This window comes from Trachymyrmex cornetzi, unplaced genomic scaffold (genome assembly GCF_001594075.2).
Source record: "Trachymyrmex cornetzi isolate Tcor2-1 unplaced genomic scaffold, Tcor1.1 scaffold147, whole genome shotgun sequence".
NCBI classification, from domain to species: Eukaryota; Metazoa; Arthropoda; class Insecta; order Hymenoptera; family Formicidae; genus Trachymyrmex; species Trachymyrmex cornetzi.
Window position 1 is genome coordinate 6,891,443 of NW_017296059.1, and position 13,442 is coordinate 6,904,884.

The 13,442-nt window shown below is 36.1% G+C and overlaps 5 protein-coding genes across 7 annotated transcripts in view; 2 read left to right on the forward strand and 3 right to left on the reverse strand.

Annotated features, from left to right (window-relative positions):
- Vps4 (vacuolar protein sorting 4) overlaps positions 1 to 2,395 on the forward strand; it is a 3,463-nt gene extending 1,068 nt beyond the window's left edge. For all 3 annotated transcript variants that reach the window (XM_018502335.1, XM_018502334.1, XM_018502333.1), the window contains exons 4-7: positions 207 to 583; positions 664 to 931; positions 1,025 to 1,467; positions 1,830 to 2,395. In XM_018502335.1, coding sequence (XP_018357837.1) covers positions 207 to 583; positions 664 to 931; positions 1,025 to 1,467; positions 1,830 to 1,931 — 1,190 coding nt within the window. In that variant the 3' untranslated portion in view covers positions 1,932 to 2,395. The remainder of the gene's footprint in view (positions 1 to 206; positions 584 to 663; positions 932 to 1,024; positions 1,468 to 1,829) is intronic.
- A 100-nt stretch (positions 2,396 to 2,495) lies between these two features.
- Pdp (pyruvate dehydrogenase [acetyl-transferring]-phosphatase 1-like protein, mitochondrial) lies at positions 2,496 to 5,969 on the reverse strand. The gene is made up of 4 exons (XM_018502332.1): positions 5,413 to 5,969; positions 4,681 to 4,822; positions 3,799 to 4,275; positions 2,496 to 3,398 (listed from the first exon to the last, which is right to left on the reverse strand). Exons 1-4 carry the CDS (start codon positions 5,542 to 5,544, stop codon positions 2,716 to 2,718), a joined length of 1,434 nt encoding a protein of 477 aa, XP_018357834.1. The 5' UTR covers positions 5,545 to 5,969; the 3' UTR covers positions 2,496 to 2,715.
- Positions 5,970 to 6,459: 490 nt separating this feature from the next.
- On the forward strand, positions 6,460 to 9,497 carry LOC108757629 (kinesin-like protein KIF18A). The gene is made up of 2 exons (XM_018502097.1): positions 6,460 to 9,247; positions 9,353 to 9,497. Exons 1-2 carry the CDS (start codon positions 6,714 to 6,716, stop codon positions 9,390 to 9,392), a joined length of 2,574 nt encoding a protein of 857 aa, XP_018357599.1. The 5' UTR covers positions 6,460 to 6,713; the 3' UTR covers positions 9,393 to 9,497.
- A 593-nt stretch (positions 9,498 to 10,090) lies between these two features.
- Positions 10,091 to 10,780, reverse strand: LOC108757640 (uncharacterized). The gene is made up of 3 exons (XM_018502114.1): positions 10,475 to 10,780; positions 10,210 to 10,393; positions 10,091 to 10,139 (listed from the first exon to the last, which is right to left on the reverse strand). The coding sequence occupies exons 1-3, from the start codon at positions 10,726 to 10,728 to the stop codon at positions 10,110 to 10,112; spliced, it is 468 nt and encodes a 155-aa protein (XP_018357616.1). The 5' UTR covers positions 10,729 to 10,780; the 3' UTR covers positions 10,091 to 10,109.
- A 349-nt stretch (positions 10,781 to 11,129) lies between these two features.
- mRpS35 (mitochondrial ribosomal protein S35) overlaps positions 11,130 to 13,442 on the reverse strand; it is a 3,093-nt gene continuing 780 nt past the window's right edge. Inside the window, exons 2-4 of the mRNA XM_018502062.1 lie at positions 12,557 to 12,808; positions 11,865 to 12,484; positions 11,130 to 11,474 (exon numbers count right to left, since the gene is read on the reverse strand). Coding sequence (XP_018357564.1) covers positions 11,208 to 11,474; positions 11,865 to 12,484; positions 12,557 to 12,808 — 1,139 coding nt within the window. The 3' untranslated portion in view covers positions 11,130 to 11,207. The remainder of the gene's footprint in view (positions 11,475 to 11,864; positions 12,485 to 12,556; positions 12,809 to 13,442) is intronic.

A 13,442-nucleotide genomic window follows, 5' to 3' on the forward strand; every position in this document is an offset into this window, starting at 1 on the left:
CCCCCCCCCCTCTCTCTTCTTTTGTATTTAGTTCTCACATTGGTAGTGATTGGGTTAATCATTGATTAGAATTAATCAGGGTTGGTGAAAAAGGCCTTAAATAAACAGTATGATATGCAAGTTTAATAATTTATTGTGTGTTAATGAACTAACTATTTTATATGAATATTTAAAGTTAACATAATTGATTTGATAATGTATTTCAGATGAGACGCATGGAGACAAGGTGAAGGAAAGTATAAGAGCAAAATGTATGCAGTATTTAGAAAGAGCAGAAAAACTAAAAGAATATTTGAAGAAGAATAAGAAAAAGCCAGTTAAGGCTGGAGCGGACAACTCCAAGAATGAGGATAAGAAGAGCGACAGTGGTGACAGTGACGTTGACGGTGATCCTGAAAAAAAGAAATTGCAAAGTAAATTGGAAGGCGTTATAATTAATGAAAACACAAACGTTAAGTGGAGCGATGTGATTGGTCTCGATGGAGCCATAGAAGCTTTAAAAGAAGCTGTTATTTTACCTATGCACTTTCCTTATCTCTTTACTGGCAGACGCATACCTTGGAAAGGTATTTTGTTATTCGGGGTAAGCAATTTTATAATACGATGAACTTAACTATATTTATTTTCTCGAGACATATTCTTAATTTTTAATTCGCTATTTAGCCACCAGGAACCGGTAAATCATATTTGGCGAAGGCAGTGGCAACAGAAGCTAATCAAGCTACTTTCTTCTCTGCGTCATCGTCGGATTTAGTAAGCAAATGGTTAGGAGAGTCAGAGAAGCTTGTAAAAAATCTGTTTGAATTAGCACGACAAAAGGAACGTAGCATTATATTTATTGATGAAATAGATTCTCTCTGTTCGTCCCGATCAGACAATGAGTCAGAATCCGCAAGGAGAATAAAAACAGAATTTCTAGTTCAGATGCAAGGTACGTTTTCAAATATTTTTCTATTTTGTGTGTTTTTGCCAAATTAAACACAAAATACAGTTGGACTAATTTTTATCTGTATATATAAAACAGGTGTAGGGAACAATAACGAGAATATACTTGTGCTGGGGGCCACGAACATACCTTGGGTCTTGGATTCTGCAATTAGACGAAGATTTGAAAAAAGAATTTACATTCCGTTGCCCGAAAGACAGGCGCGCTCTGCTATGTTCAAGCTCCACTTGGGTAATACATCACATTGTTTGACGGAAGAAGATTTTAAGAAGTTAGCGGCTTCTACCGATGGTTATTCGGGAGCTGATATAAGCATCATTGTACGAGACGCTCTAATGCAGCCAATCCGACAAGTGCAAACAGCTACACACTTTAAGCGGGTTAAAGGACCGTCGCCTAAGGATCCTGATGTTATCGTCGACGATTTACTTACTCCGTGCTCTCCTGGTGACCCTGCTGCCATAGAAATGAATTGGATGGAAGTAGATGGTGATAAATTATTCGAGCCACCAGTTACCATGGTAAGATTTATAAAAAATACTCGTTTTTTAGGCCCTGCCCACATTGAAAGAAATATTAGGAATAGGAATAAATTGAATATTAGAGAAATTAAAAAATTAGGAACAGAGATCAAACGTAATGCACAATGGATATAAATAAAATGATATAATTCAATTTTTAATTTTTTTTATTTCTTTTATATTTAGGCCTGGGTAAGCCTAATCAGGTAATGAAAAACTGAGCCTAATATTTCTACTTGTTCCTGATATTTCCTCCATTGTGCACAGGGCTTTAGTTATATTATTTTTTAAATATATTTTATGTTTATGTATGTGTATATGAGAAGTGTCTTTATCTGATATATATTATTATCATTTTATAGAAAGATATGTTGAAATCACTAGCAACGACCCGTCCTACGGTAAATGAAGAAGATTTGGGAAAGTTAGAGAAATTTAAGGAAGATTTTGGTCAAGAGGGTTGAGAGAGTCTTTTGAACTCTCTAGTTATTAAGTAAACAGATTTATAATTCAACAAATATTTTTAGTTATATATGCTTGCCTTATTCCTCTTATGATACTCGCTTGATAATATCTGTATAAATAAGTTATATTTGGAAACGAGTTTTTTTCCCTCGTCTCCTTTAGATCTCTTCTTTTTTTTAAGCGTAACAACGATTACAATCTGGTATTACATAAGCTTATTGCTTATTTATTTAGTAAAAATGACACTTACGAAATAAACCATATATTTTGAGATAAAAAATTCTTAACTTTTATCAAGCAGTCAAACAAGAGGTTGATTACTTTTGATCATAAACTGCAAAGTAGGAAAAATGTTGGTGATACATTTGCGAGGTATATGGCAAACTCTGTGTTTAATGCATCACTATTGTAATCACTATAATAAGTACCTAACAAATTAATTGTAAATCATAGATTTTATATAGCTACTTCCTAATCACCTTTGATTATAGTTTCAAACACTCTTGTGTATTACTATCCGAATGTCTCGATTATAATTCGAGTGGGCTTAACACGGAATCATTCGTAGAGAGTCTGAATCGAATCGTGTGTTAGCCAATTAAAAAACGTTTCACTAACTGAAATCGATGGAGTAACGCGAGTGTTATGTAACATATTACATACATATTACTAATATTCAGAATACTGTTTTCATGTAAATTGTTTTTATTGTTAACTAAATAAATAACAAGCTGTATACTGATATACACCAGTATTAAAAAATAGTGAGAAATGGCGACAGTTTCAGGGAGGACAATGTCTTAAAAATTCTGAATCCATATAAACGATCGTTATGGTGATGTCGTCACGAAATATTCGAACCACTTCGTTCGGCAGAGTCAACAATTGTGACAATTTGGCATCATCTATTCCGTATTCTGTACCACCTAAAGCGTTTCTCAGTAAATGCGTCGCTGCATTGCTATCAAGAGGTTTTTTCTTCAAGCCCTCCTTGCGTTGCAACAACATTTCATTTATGTCCGACAATTTCATATTTTTACGAGGTAATCTGAATGGACTGAGCGTAACTTTTCCACTCATATGTTCTCCTACCAAGCGTACCGCTTGTAATGGTGAAATCAGGTCCCATAGTCCGTCACTAGCTAATATAAGAAATTTATCCCTCGGCGTCAGTCTGTGATATTTGATCTCCGGATTGGCGCTTAAATAGGGCGGTGTATTATAATTCGGAGGAATCGCCGTCTCGCCGAGGAATGGTACCACGACTTCCTTCATAATATTCTTAGTCCACTTGTAGCGAAAATCACCTAATGAGCGAAGTGGCGCTAATTGCCCAAGCAGTCTTTCCATTTTAATCACAGTCGATCTCTCGTTTGGTGGATGCTCCGATAAGATTCTCTCTACCTCCGTGCGATTATCAGCGTTATGCTCTGCTGTCATTACTTTAGCCGACCATCCATCGTTTTCTAAATGAAATTGATACAGGACTTATTAGTACAGTCATTCTTTTAATTAATAAACAATAGAAAGGAGAATTCACAAATTTAAAAGTAAAACAATTGTAATAAAAAACTGGAAATTAACGCATTTATCAGTGCAATTATCTTTTATTTATTAAAATTATTACATAAACCTTGATATGATATTAATGAGCGCAACCATAATATAATACGATTTTGACTTTGAGTGATTTTAAAATCGTATTATATTGTGGTTGCGCTCATTGACATCACATCAAGGTTTATATAATAATTTTAATAAATGTAAGATAATTGCACTGATAACTGTGTTGACTCTCACAGCCTTTTATTAAAATTGTTCTACTTTTAATATTAAATATAATGATAAGATAATGAAAAAACAAACCTGAGAGTACTCCTAGGACAGCCTTACAATCGCCAACACCAGCGACATGGAGATGAGGGCCATCTATGTGCGCTACAGCGGCTACCGTACCCGACATTGCAACAGCGAGAGTTTTTGCAGCATCTTTCTTATTTAGTTGTAATAGAGCTTCGTTTGATAGGTCGTTATCTAATCTGAGAAACGCATTTTCCAAAGCCTTTTCCATTTGAAATTCTTTTTTGGTATCTGATTGTATTAAGTCTCTTATAAAATTTAAGAAACTTGTTTGATAGAGATCTCTGATTTCGGCTACAAATTCTACTTTATCATTGAAAGTCTCGAGTAAATTAATTTTTTTATCAGTACTAATAGAATTCAAATATTGTTCCAATAATTTTGATGGTAATAGACATGCCGATATATAATGAAACAATCTTTTTGATACTACTTGTGCACAGGCACCACCACCATGACCATCGAAAACTCCCAATAATACACCTGCAAACAGATAAAATTGGAAACAATGTATCAGTAGAGAAAAACTAAGAAACCCTTGAATTTTAATGCCTGATATCACTTATCTGTCATTAGTATTATTTTTTATCAACTGATCGATAAAGCCAATGATTTCAGCAAGAAAAAATTAATTATAATTTTCAACGACATTGTTGTTGCTATTATATATAACATCTGCGCAACAACAATGAGTTAATTTTTTTATTGCTGCATTGGATAGCAACTAAAGTTTTTCTTCTTACTTTTGCTAAATATCAAACGTAATTTACTGTGTGTACAAAGAGTATACACTAATTTAGCTATAAAAAAAATGGATCTAATGTAACAATGACATTGACACTGTTGTTAAAGAGTTACAGAATAAAGCCCACAGTTTGGCTTTTGTACCTTTAGTTAGCAAACATTGAGCCTCGGATCTTGTATCTTCTATAGGATTATTAGACGCCAATTGATTAGAGTCATAATATTTTATGGATCCTGTACCGGAAAATTCTTTGGTATATTCATTGGCTTGTAATACGTTCGTGACCTACGAGATAATAATGATAGTATGCATAATATACCCATAGAGAAGAGATGAGTCAGGGTGCTTTTCAGCAAGGACATAGTCAGATACAGTGTAACATAGTAAATCCTTGTTCCTTGCCTATGTTAAACAAGAATAAAACAATTCACTGTTTATATCTTCTAACAAGTGGCATAAATGATATGATGTGACACAATGGATCATCATATCCTTGTTGTTTGCCAATGTTAAACAAAAATGAGATGATCACTGTGTCGTACTGTGTCACTTGTTGGAAGGTACATTATGTTACTTACTGGAAAACATCCACAATTAAGTCACTTGTGTCCTGTATATATCTTTTCTTTAAAATGCTAAAAGCACCTGGTGAAATAATTATCAATAAATAATAATTATCTCTATTCTTTCTTTTTTTAAATATATAACTTTATAAATATTTTCTTCACAAATGTTAAAGTTTATGTAAGAAAAACATAATAATTTTTGTATACTTGTAAAAGCAATGAAAATTAATCCAGGACACAAATGACTCATCGTGGGCAATAAAAGAGCAGAAAATTATCGTGTGTATTAAAAATTAAATCAAAATGTACCTCTTGCGGCGTGAGCCGTGGTAATGCCATATACAATCGCTGAAAGCTCTTGTTCCCACAAGACTCGCTTGTTCTAGCATGCACATGCCGGAAACCTTTAACGAAATCATAGCTGATTTTTTGCAAGACCATCCTATCTCGAAATATCGCCGCGCTCCGGCACCGTTCCTCGTGCTAATATTCCTCTTCGCCCCCGCTTTTCCAGCACATCTTCGACCTCTTATAGGTTAAAGACACTCAAAATAAATACGTGCGACCGACAGCGTTCTTAAGTTTGATGTGCTGTGCGAAGATATACTTTACTCTGTATACCTTATATATATTGCGATTTACGTAATACAGACACAATTCTCTTTTTTTTAGAGTTAATCGACGTGCCTAAACCTCGCGAAACAAAACATCGACTCGGATCTACGCGTTGTTGAAGTTGTCGCTTTACGTTATTTCATGCAAGTCGCAGCGTGCAGAAACTAACGTAAACACGTGTAATCTTCGAAGCACCTGACGCTCCAAGACGTCATAAGAGAATGAGCTCAATGAACAACAATGAACGTACAGAACCACGCGATCACGCGCAAACAATCTAAACCAATCTAGACCAATAGATTTATTATTCGCACAGCTTGCACTTTTTGCACTCAGCGCTTTCTGCTAGGAAAACTAGTACAACACTGATGCAATTGAATGCAAATCGGTTTACATATTTTCAGTGTTAATAAATAATTTTATCCTTTTAAAGTTATGGGATTGTCGTTGTTTATTAACACTAAAAATACGTGAATTCATTTATTAATCAATTGCACTCAGTGTGTACAGATGTTGCACTAGTTTTCCAGTGGATGTAATCCGTAATCACGAGTTGTTGGAAACCGAACCTGAGGAAATCCGCGGTGTCATTTCCTCTAGTAATTTTGATCGTTTGGCGATTTGTGCGCCTGCGTTCGATTGTCAGCGTTTAAAATTCAAAACTCAACGTAACGCCAAACTGGCCAAACGACTCTCCGCGTTCTTTGGTGACGAGCGTTTATTCGTTTGTTCTGTATTTTTTGACACGGTTTTCTTCCACCTTTGCGACGAAAAGAACTTGCCTCCGACCGAGCGAGCTCAACGTACGTAGAGTAACGGTTGTGTAATTAACGATAGACGAAACACCTAAAAATTTTCGAGGCAGTGGTGTCGCGCGATGTCACGATGTGAGAAGAGCAACGTGAGCGACGTCTGTTCCTTTGCTCCCTGAAATTACGCGCTATGGTACTGTAAGGATCGCAAATTAGTCAAACTCGAGCGGTTGCAGTTTACTAATGATGGTTTTCAACAAAAAGGATCTGGGCAAGGCGTTTTCGCCGTCCAAAGCCAAGAAAGTGGGGCTCAAAAAGCAGTTGGCCGGCGGATCGGTCAAGCCGAGCACAAGCGGTTCCACGGTGAAAACGGAGGATACCTCCGAAATATCAATTAAGGTGATCGTTCGAGTTCGTCCGCCTAACGAACGCGAGCTGCAGGATAACAGCAGAACGATTATCGAGGTTGTCGATGACAAAATGTTGATCTTCGACCCGAAGGAACACGAGACGCCCTTCTTCTTTCACAATGTAGCGCAGAAGGGTAGGGACATGCTAAAGAAACAGAACAAGCAACTACAATTTATCTTTGACAAAGTTTTCGATTCGACATCCACTAATACCAACGTGTTCGAGGGAAGCACCAAGAAGTTGATCAACAACCTCCTGGATGGCTACAATTGCTCTGTATTTGCCTACGGTGCCACCGGTGCTGGAAAAACTCATACTATGCTGGGTAACAGAGAAGATCCTGGTATTACGTATCACACTGTGGCACAACTCTTTTCTGAGATTGAGAATCAGAGCAAACATCGTGAATTTACCTTGGGTGTGTCTTATCTGGAAATATATAACGAGAACGTACAAGATTTGTTGCACAAGACAGGCCAATTGCACCTGAGGGAAGATGGTAGGTGTGGAGTCATAGTCGCTGGATTAGAACCTATCGCTATCCAAAACGCTGAGGAATTGCTGTCACTGTTGGCAGAGGGTAATAAGAATCGCACTCAGCATCCGACGGATGCAAACAAGGAAAGCAGTAGAAGTCATGCAGTTTTCCAGGTATACATCAAGATAATCAACAAGCTAGACAGTCAGGTGCAGCGAGTCAAACTGTCCATGATCGATTTGGCAGGATCCGAAAGAGCTTCGGCTACTGGATGTAAAGGTGTGAGGTTTAAGGAAGGCGCTAACATCAATAAATCCTTATTGGCTCTTGGGAATTGTATAAATAATCTAGCAGATGGTATAAAGTATATTCCATATAGAGACTCTAAACTTACGAGGCTATTAAAGGATTCACTTGGCGGTAATTGCCACACTGTTATGATAGCTAATATCGCCCCTGGTAGCATTACTTATGAAGATACACATAATACTTTAAGATACGCGAATCGAGCAAAGAAAATCAAATCGTATGCTAAGAAGAATGTATCTTGTGAAACACATGTTGCTGGCTACATCAAGATAGTGGAGGAACAGAAGAAGGAAATAGATATTTTGAAATCGAAATTGGCAGCTTATGAGAATGAAACACCGCAACCGATTAGGAGCAAACCGACTATCGTCATGTTGGATGCGTACAACAAGCTGATAAAATTGCACGAGAAGAAGAAGGATTTGACAGAGAAGATACTGAGTTTGGAGAGCGCTGATAAAATTTTGGCTTGCAGGATACTCTATAAGAAAGACGCGGATGAGAGATTACACAATCTAACGGCAGCCAGCGATATCTTGTCACAGGAAGAACGAAATGTTAGCGGAAAGTTGCGCGTTAATAAGTCTTTACAACATTTCCAGCGGCAGCGAGAGGCCCTTAAAGCGCAAATGCAAGAGGCATGGCAGGAATTATGTTCGATCGAAACAGCAGTACAAGAGACCAAAGCTGAGTCTCTCGATGAGAATCTGCAGAATAAACTGTCTTTGGAAATTTTTAAGATCGAGAAATGCTGGATTCCCAGTATGCAACAGCACATGAAGAAACTCAGCAGTGTCCTGCAAAGTGAGAGGCAATCGATTAACACGATAACAAAGAGCATGAGTAATACGTTACAGAATTATTATAATATGGTGAAAGGTTTCGGTACAATGACCGAGAAAATGCAAGGAGAATTTAAGGAATTAATAAAGTTGCTCGAAGGTTTTCGAAATATCAAATGGTCTGATACAGATGAGGTAAATAAAGTGGATGATTTCAACATGTTTACGTGTTTGAGTACAGGTGGAATAGATCCATTAAATAATTCAATGCCAGCAATCGCGCAGATGGACGATGAAAAACACAATACAAATACTTTAAACTGTACCTTCAATGCTGCTACGAGTGAGAACAATATCGACAGCAATATTTGTAATTTAAGCAATGGAAGTAATTTAAGCAACGGAAGTCACGAAAATGAATTCTTGCTGAAAGATGAATCAGTGCAAGCATTTCCAGGACCTGATGCAAAGAACATAATCAGGAAACGTGTATTATCTGACAAAAACGGTGAAAACAGCAGTACACCCTCCAAACAGACGAAAAAGCTAGTAATGAATAACAAAGTACAGAATACTGGTCGAGACAAGGAGAACAAACTGCAGAGGCCTATACAAATGAGTGCAAAAAGTGTTGCCATTCTAAATAAATTAAAGAGCAATACTGCTACTTTGTCATCTCTTTCCCAACACAATAATACCGAGGAAAAGACAGACGTGGCATTCAAGGCAATACGTAACAAAGAGAGGCGCGGTCTTACGACAACCCATCCGTATCAAAAACCAACTGTTGGGAAAAAGTAAGTATCAAAGAGAATATCTAGTATTATCTAAATCTTTTCCGATATCTTTATCAAAATGTTAAGTATGTATCATATGTATATTATTTCCTGTTTATATTATAGATCCACTCCTGCTCCACCATCTACTAGAGTTCCATGGTAAATATTAGACAAAAATTTAGTACCTGGACGCAAGATTGAAGAGATGGTGATCTTACAAATATTGCGTTAAGTAATAAGACTTTTAAGAAGACTTTTTTACATAGATGCAAGATTTTAAATAGTAGATAATATTGACTACATGCTTAAAGAGTAAAGTCGAGTATTCTAATAAAATGACTTCTTTTAATGTTACCTATATTTTTTTTAGCTTAATTTAGCAGAAAAAAATATATATAGTGCAAGCAATGTCTCTCTCTCTTTTTTTGTAAGTATATGTTTAGAAAATAAAATGACAAATTTTATAATTTGTGAACTATATCATGCATTTATATATATATATATGATTTCTTTTATTCAACACTGACGGCACAGATAAAGCAAGATACTCAACAATTGTGATCTACATTTCGTTATTGTTTTCGAAAAGTATATTATATAATTAATACAAAGCTTTATATAATCTGCCGTCAAAGAAAGAAAAAGAGAGAGAGGGTGCATTTTTACTATTAAAATGCTTTGTATACTAAACTTATATTTAAAGATTTACATCACACAAGTAAAAATACAAATTAAATTACTTTATATATCTTGACAACAAGTTTTTGCTGTGTGGAGAATATCGATATGTTGATGTATCCGTAAGAAAAAAATAAATTATTTATGTAAATTTATAAAAATCGCTCGAAAAACGATAAATATTACAAAAAGTTATTATCAATTACTTCTTCAAATCGTCATTGAGATTTTCCTAAAAAAAACATCACGTTCAATGTATTATATTTTTGTTATTCAGCTATCATTCAACTTGGAATACTCACGTATTCCCGCAAGGCATGTGACACATGTTTTGGAACCTCTGGAACTCTCAAGTTTACGGCCGACTGTCTGCCACTAATTACCGTCGGTAAGATCGATCTCGAACGTTCAAAAAGCGTGGCAAATGATTGCAACAAAAATGCTAAGAACGCCAATGACGCTAATACGCTGATGGGATCAAAAGCGCTAAAATACACTTTACTATCGACAAACTATCTTTGCAACGAGGGAAGAGGATTTGATACGATTATTTCAAGAAAAACTTACTGGTAGTAAGCCGGTGCGGACGAGCCAAACCCACCATAATAACTGCGTTGAATCGATTGTTTGCGTATATTCGGAGAATTCAGATAAGGTAGAAACGATATGCTCTTCAGCTCTGTCTTGTATGTATCCGGTAAATAACACTGGGACGGATTATTACAAGATGGTGTTTCGGTTACAGTCCTTTCTAATCGTGTTGTCTGCATCTCGCATCGAATAACGTCGAACGCACCAAGAAGCAATGTAATCTTCAACATTTTATGTTCAGGTGGCTATTTAAATTTTTGTTATTTTTTATATTATGCGTGTTACATGGGATAAGATCCTCAACGGATTAAGAACGACACTATCGTTATAAAGCGCAAAAAAAATCGCTAATGTTCACGATATGTTGTTAAAATTTCTGCTTCACATTTCAAAGATATGAAGACTCGATTGTGTTCGACAAATATATAAATACCGAGAAAGAGATAACAACGAGCGTTTCTGGTTGACTCTTCGTACGCTCTAGTTGTTCGCGTCTTATTCAAATTATAGTAAATTCGAGTATTGTTATGAATAGCGCAATTTCGATCTTGCTATGTTGATATTAGTCTTGATAGGTAACGAGCGTAAAATTATACACGGCAAATTGATCTTTCAAATAGGACACCGCTTACGGAAATTACGGAGAAATAGATAATGCTAGTTAAAATTAATTTAGCTTTTCGTGATACAGTACAATTTTACTCAAAATTCAACCTTTATTATCGCACTTGAGGTTTAACAAATTTTTAACAGCTTCCTTGTACTTATTGACCGAGTACTGATCTTCGCCGTTGTTTATAAGATCTGAAACGGCAATTTTGTATTCCGTTGCGTGCGGAATGGTCTCGTAATCATAATCCGTCGGTGGTTCCGGCCATTTGTACAGCGTTACTAGGTTTGTACGACTCGGGCTGGTGTCCCAATCATAATACTCCATGTCTGCCTCTGATTTTTCGGCTTCCCACGGTTCTACCCTCTGTAAACAAGATTTCAAATCAAGCTTAAGACACAATTCAAAAACACTGGTAATAGGTACAGAAAATAATAGATTTCAACCTATTAGAAACCATTTATATCAGAATATATGGTGTCTGACGAATTGAAATTTGTAATTCTGTTCCTGTTGCCTGTTTTTCAATTGTCTCAAGTTTTATGGCTATTCTACAATGTGCTTTTTGTTTCCTGTTGCTGTTTGTCTCTGTCTCTTGCCTTTTTGATCAAGAAGGCAAGAGACAAACAGCAAGAAACAGGAAACAAAAAGCACATTGTAGAACAGCCATTACTCTTGAGACTTTACTAGCTAAATTTGTGAATTATATATGATGGAAGTAATTTGATGTACTTATGTAGTTCAGCAATTACTTACCCAAGATTCGTGATAAACTGCTGTAAGTAGATACCGTACATATTCCAAGTTTTGCTTTTTGATTGGACATCTATCAGCTGTAATTGTTATTATATCTGTGTCTGGATTGTATTTATTTCCCAGTAATCGCAGCAGCTTATCTTTGGCATGAGTATCTAAATGAAGGGAAGACATCCTTACTCGTAGATTTACGATCCTAGCGAGTGGATCTCTTATTGTGGGCGAAGAGTAGCAATAATCAGATGTAATGATCTCGACGGGGAAATGTTTAATGCATTTCTCCTCTGTTTCTAAACCGGCAGGCCACTCTGTACAGAACTGTTTCAACGCTTCACAATGCCTCCGTATCGCCGGTGGTGTAAGATGTAAGAAATTTGGTATTTTCATTAGTTCGGTATTGGCATATTTATTGGGTGATACATCTTTTTCCCGGTACCCTTGGCGTAACGGAAGGGGTACAGAAGCAGGATGAAAGGTTCGTGCACCTGGCCAGACCGATGGCCAGTCCTGGTCGACAGGCATCTCCTTTGTCCTGGGTGGTGGGACATTTATATGTTGTGCTTTTCGCTTCTCCTGCATGAAATTCTTTTTCTGCGGGTAAAGTTCTAGTACTCGAAATTCTGAAAATAGAGACAAGTACACTTATCTTTCGTTTCTAACACAACAAATTGCAATGCATAACCGATACCAACGTTCCTGTTCATTTAGATCCGAGGCTCTTGAATACGTTGCGAGAAACCTCAGCGTTTTCGGCAAACTTTGTGTGAAGTTCACCTCACATCCACGTTTTAATAACAACATGTTTACGCGCACTTGGAATTGTATTATTTTATAATTTATAATATGTAAAAACGTAATCGTTAATCCCGTACCATAGAACCTAACATAACCTAATTCTAATTCAACATAACCTAAAATTCTAGAAACATTAAATGATTTTTTCGCTGTCAAGCGAAAAGAAAGGTTAAAATACGGGTTAAAGTGTGATAAAAAATTTCTAGGAGGTACGTTTTTCTATTGGTTAACGACGTATTCAATACCACAATCGCTCACTAAACAAATATAATTGGCCAAAACCCAAAGATAAAAATTAATCACATTTGCTGCAAGAAATCGGCCGGAATCAAGACTATGCATTGAAGAAAAAGATTGAAGATTGAAATTTGACCAATCAGAACAAAAGGAACCAAAATTTCTTTGTCCTCATTGGTGAAATTGAACTAGTAGTCACTTGTAGTTGGACTAGTGTACACTTTTAGAACTTAAAGTGAGATAGTATGTTTGATATTTGTCGAAAGCGAAAAAGAGAGTTCTAGAGCAGTCTAGTGCAAGACCAGAATACAGACCACTTATCGATAATACAGATTAAAAAATAAGTAAATATTAATATGGCTCGTAATATGCGAAGAAATATGTAAAAATAAAGCAAACAAGCAAATTTACTTATATTATTTAAATGATTATTAATTACATTAATAAATTAATCAATATCTTAAATTTGCTAATAATTGGAGAGAGAGAGAGGGAGAGAGAGAGAGAGAGAGAGAGAGAGAGAGAGAGAGAGAGAGAGAGAGAGAG

What these genes read in the sequence shown, in the direction of transcription:
- Pdp (XM_018502332.1), bottom strand. Translation starts at nt 5,544, where the DNA reads ATGGTCTTGCAAAAAATCAGCTATGATTTCGTTAAAGGTTTCCGGCAT. An exon ending in TCAATGTTTGCTAACTAAAG is followed by an intron (nt 4,276 to 4,680) that starts GTACAAAAGCCA and finishes ATCTGTTTGCAG; the next exon opens with GTGTATTATTGGGAGTTTTC. An exon ending in TGTCCTAGGAGTACTCTCAG is followed by an intron (nt 3,399 to 3,798) that starts GTTTGTTTTTTC and finishes AATTTCATTTAG; the next exon opens with AAAACGATGGATGGTCGGCT.
- LOC108757629 (XM_018502097.1), top strand. Translation starts at nt 6,714, where the DNA reads ATGATGGTTTTCAACAAAAAGGATCTGGGCAAGGCGTTTTCGCCGTCC. An exon ending in AAACCAACTGTTGGGAAAAA is followed by an intron (nt 9,248 to 9,352) that starts GTAAGTATCAAA and finishes TTTATATTATAG; the next exon opens with ATCCACTCCTGCTCCACCAT.
- LOC108757640 (XM_018502114.1), bottom strand. Translation starts at nt 10,728, where the DNA reads ATGTTGAAGATTACATTGCTTCTTGGTGCGTTCGACGTTATTCGATGC. An exon ending in TCCGCACCGGCTTACTACCA is followed by an intron (nt 10,394 to 10,474) that starts GTAAGTTTTTCT and finishes AGTGTATTTTAG; the next exon opens with CGCTTTTGATCCCATCAGCG. An exon ending in CACATGCCTTGCGGGAATAC is followed by an intron (nt 10,140 to 10,209) that starts GTGAGTATTCCA and finishes TGTTTTTTTTAG; the next exon opens with GAAAATCTCAATGACGATTT.